The sequence below is a fragment of the Pinus tabuliformis genome, chromosome 9 (genome assembly GCF_031772625.1).
Source record: "Pinus tabuliformis cultivar Carrire ecotype Pingquan chromosome 9, CPIR1, whole genome shotgun sequence".
NCBI lineage: Eukaryota > Viridiplantae > Streptophyta > Pinopsida > Pinales > Pinaceae > Pinus > Pinus tabuliformis.
In genome coordinates this window covers 337833724-337836772 of record NC_142307.1, presented here as the reverse complement: position 1 = coordinate 337836772, position 3049 = coordinate 337833724, and the positions used below count along the sequence as shown (strand labels likewise).

General features: G+C 36.4%; 1 protein-coding gene across 1 annotated transcript; it reads left to right on the top strand.

The window, feature by feature from the left end:
• The first annotated feature begins 315 nt into the window (after positions 1–315).
• Positions 316–2669, top strand: LOC149148591 (BAHD acyltransferase DCR-like). Its single transcript, XM_089440069.1, has 2 exons — positions 316–913; positions 1590–2669. The coding sequence occupies exons 1-2, from the start codon at positions 389–391 to the stop codon at positions 2454–2456; spliced, it is 1392 nt and encodes a 463-aa protein (XP_089296195.1). The 5' UTR covers positions 316–388; the 3' UTR covers positions 2457–2669.
• The last annotated feature ends 380 nt before the right edge of the window (positions 2670–3049 follow it).

The window sequence follows — 3049 nt, the reverse complement described above, 5'->3', positions numbered from 1 at the left end:
GTGAGATGTAAGCATGGTAGATCAACGGAAAATTGTGAGATGTAAGTATGGTAGATCAAAGGAAATTGATGAGATATGGCTCAATTGGTGGTTGTGTGTAGGTTTTATTGACTTTTGTGGTGTAAGTGAGGAAATTGATGAGATATGGCTTAATTAATTGGTGGTTGTGTGTAGGTTTTATTGACTTTTGTGGTGTAAGTGTATTAATATCGTAAACCTTGAAAATTTATGGTTGTATAATTTTTGTTATTATTATTTTTTTAATTAGGTTAAGCTTAGGTAGATATCATCCTATTTATTAGATTAGTGCCCTGTTATTATATGAGCGCTTTCCTTGAAGAGGACGCTGAAATTGAATTCAGAGTCGTAGGAATTCTCCCTGATCACCATGGCTCAGGAACGCATTCCACAAGCGATGCCGAATGATTTTTATGGTCAGGAGAAACCTTGTGCAGCAAACATGATGAGTAATCAGGAGAAAGCCAGTAATGCAACCATGATAGTTGTGGAGCAGAAATGTTGTGTATATCCTGCTCGGCCGTCTGATCAGAAGTACTGTGACTTGACGACTTTTGATCTTTCATTTGTAACTTTTTACTACAATCAAAAGATTATCTTGTACCCCTCCCCAGCCCAGGGATTCGCCTCTGCGGTGGAGTCGTTGAAGAAAAGCCTGTCGGAGGCATTGGTTCACTTCTACCCTCTTGCAGGGAGACTCTGTTTGGACGACGATGGGATTTTGAAAGTACATTGCGACAATGCTGGAGTGGACTTCATCGAAGCGTCTTCAGACGTTGTTGGGGTTGCAACTTTGATGGATTGCGACTCCTCTTCCGAAGTAATGCAGCAACTTGTTCCTTACGTTGATAACTTGAATGTCGATGGGTTTTTTCTCCCTTTGGTGGGGGTTCAGGTGAGAGGGATAAGGAAATGTGTACTTTAATTTTTTAACTTTTCTTTCTGTTTAATAAATCCAATTCTATGCATAAGCTTGATTACATTTATGATAATTAAGAAAATATTTTTTGTAATAAGTTTTGTTAAGTATAGTGCGGTTTATTGATCTTGTTTTTAGAACTATTCTCCAAAAGCTAGATTTGTTTTTCCGTCTTGTCTTAAAGACAGACCACACTAGATGGTTTTTCCATCTTTATTGTTCTACCTATTGTCCAAAAGCTAGATTTGTCTTTCCCTCTTGTCTTAAAAACAGACCACACTAGATGGTTTTTCCATTTTTGTTGTTCTAAAGATCGACCACAATAAATAATTTCCAAATTCAAAATCTGTCTTTCCATCTTATTAAAAGATAAACCATATTAAATAATTAAAACAAATCAAAACTTCTCTTGCCAAAAATATTTTCTTAATTATTCAATATAAATCACAAAAACCTAAAATTACATTCATGATATTTTGATTTCATATGATGGTTAATATATCCAACACTATATTCGAGTATGAGAGTTTTTATAGGATAGTTTCACTAATGTTTTACACGATTACTAAACAGGTGACGAAGCTCGTGTGTATTCGAGTATGTGAGTTTTTATATGATAGTTTCACTAATGTTTTACACGATTAGTAAACAGGTGACGAAGCTCCGGGATGGAGTTGCAGTAGGAATTGCAGTCAATCATTTGATAGTGGATGGATATTCAACTTGGCATTTCATCAGATCTTGGGCCGATCTCTGCAGGGGTTCCAGTGTCATATACCTTCCTCCTTCACATGACAGAGCCATGGCCAGAAACACCAAAGTCAAGCTGAACTTAAATCCTCCAAATGGGGACTCCAATGCAAAAGGTAACAAAACCGAAAAACATCCTCTCAAGGGCAAGACCTTCCATTTCAGCAAGGAGATGATGGAGGAGATAAAGAGTAGGGCTAACAAGAATAGAGAAGGTAAACCATTATCTTCTTTCCAATCGCTTGGAGCCCATCTCTGGCAGGCGGTCACAAAGGCCAGGAAATTGGCTCCCGAAGACATAGCTTTATTCGCAGTCCTCATGGATTGTAGAGCAAAGGTTTCTCCCCCATTACCCAAAAGCTACTTTGGCAATGCTATTCAGAGCATCAAAGTCGTCACATCAGTAGGTCATCTCCTGTCAAATGACTTGTCATTTGCAGCGAATATGCTGCAGCAGGTGATCGATTCTCATGGAGCAAATGCCATCAAACAGAAGAATGAAGAATGGGAGCGGGATCCGAAGCTTTATGGATTCAGCGATGCAGCAAGAAATTGTGTTGTAGTTGGAAGTTCGCCTAGATTTGAAGAGAATGATTTTGGATGGGGAAAGCCTGTAAGAGTGAAGAGTGGATGCAATAACAAATTTGATGGTATGGTTTATCTTTATCCCGGCCAGGCAGGCAGAGGCAGTGTGGACGTGGAGATCACTCTTCTGCCAACCACAATGGATTTGCTGGAGTCTGACCCTCAATTCCGCTTAACAAACTGAGATTGCAAGTCTATCCTTCAATGATTTCAACTTCTGAGATCAAGTTTTTAAATAATCTTAAATAATCTTTTCTAAGTAATTTGGAATAATGGAGAAATCTTCTCCCATAATTAGACTTCGTTGGTTGCATTTCAGGACGTTGTTCAACAACACTATAATCCTATATATGTAAAGTGTGTTGGTTTGATGAATGCAATAATGCGTTGTGGTGCAGTCTGTTCAATGAACAATTATCTCAGGATAGAGTTGCATTTTCCTTCAAATTTTGTCATTGTGAATGGTAAGAACCATCAAGGCTTAATAGCTTTCTGTTTGATAATGGTAAAAATCATCAAAGCTTAATAGCTTTTCATTTATAGATCTATGTTGTAAGTAATAGCAAGGTGTGGTTATACTATGTTTTAAAGTTTTTAATTGGGATTTGAAAAATAATTTATCTTAAATTATATTATTTTAATGACCTGTTTTGGAATTTTTAGTTAGAATTTAGCAAATTTTTAATTGAAATTTAACCAAACAATTTTTTAAAATTATATTATTTAAAATTTATTTTTAATATATAAATGAATGATGATGATGATGATGATGATGAT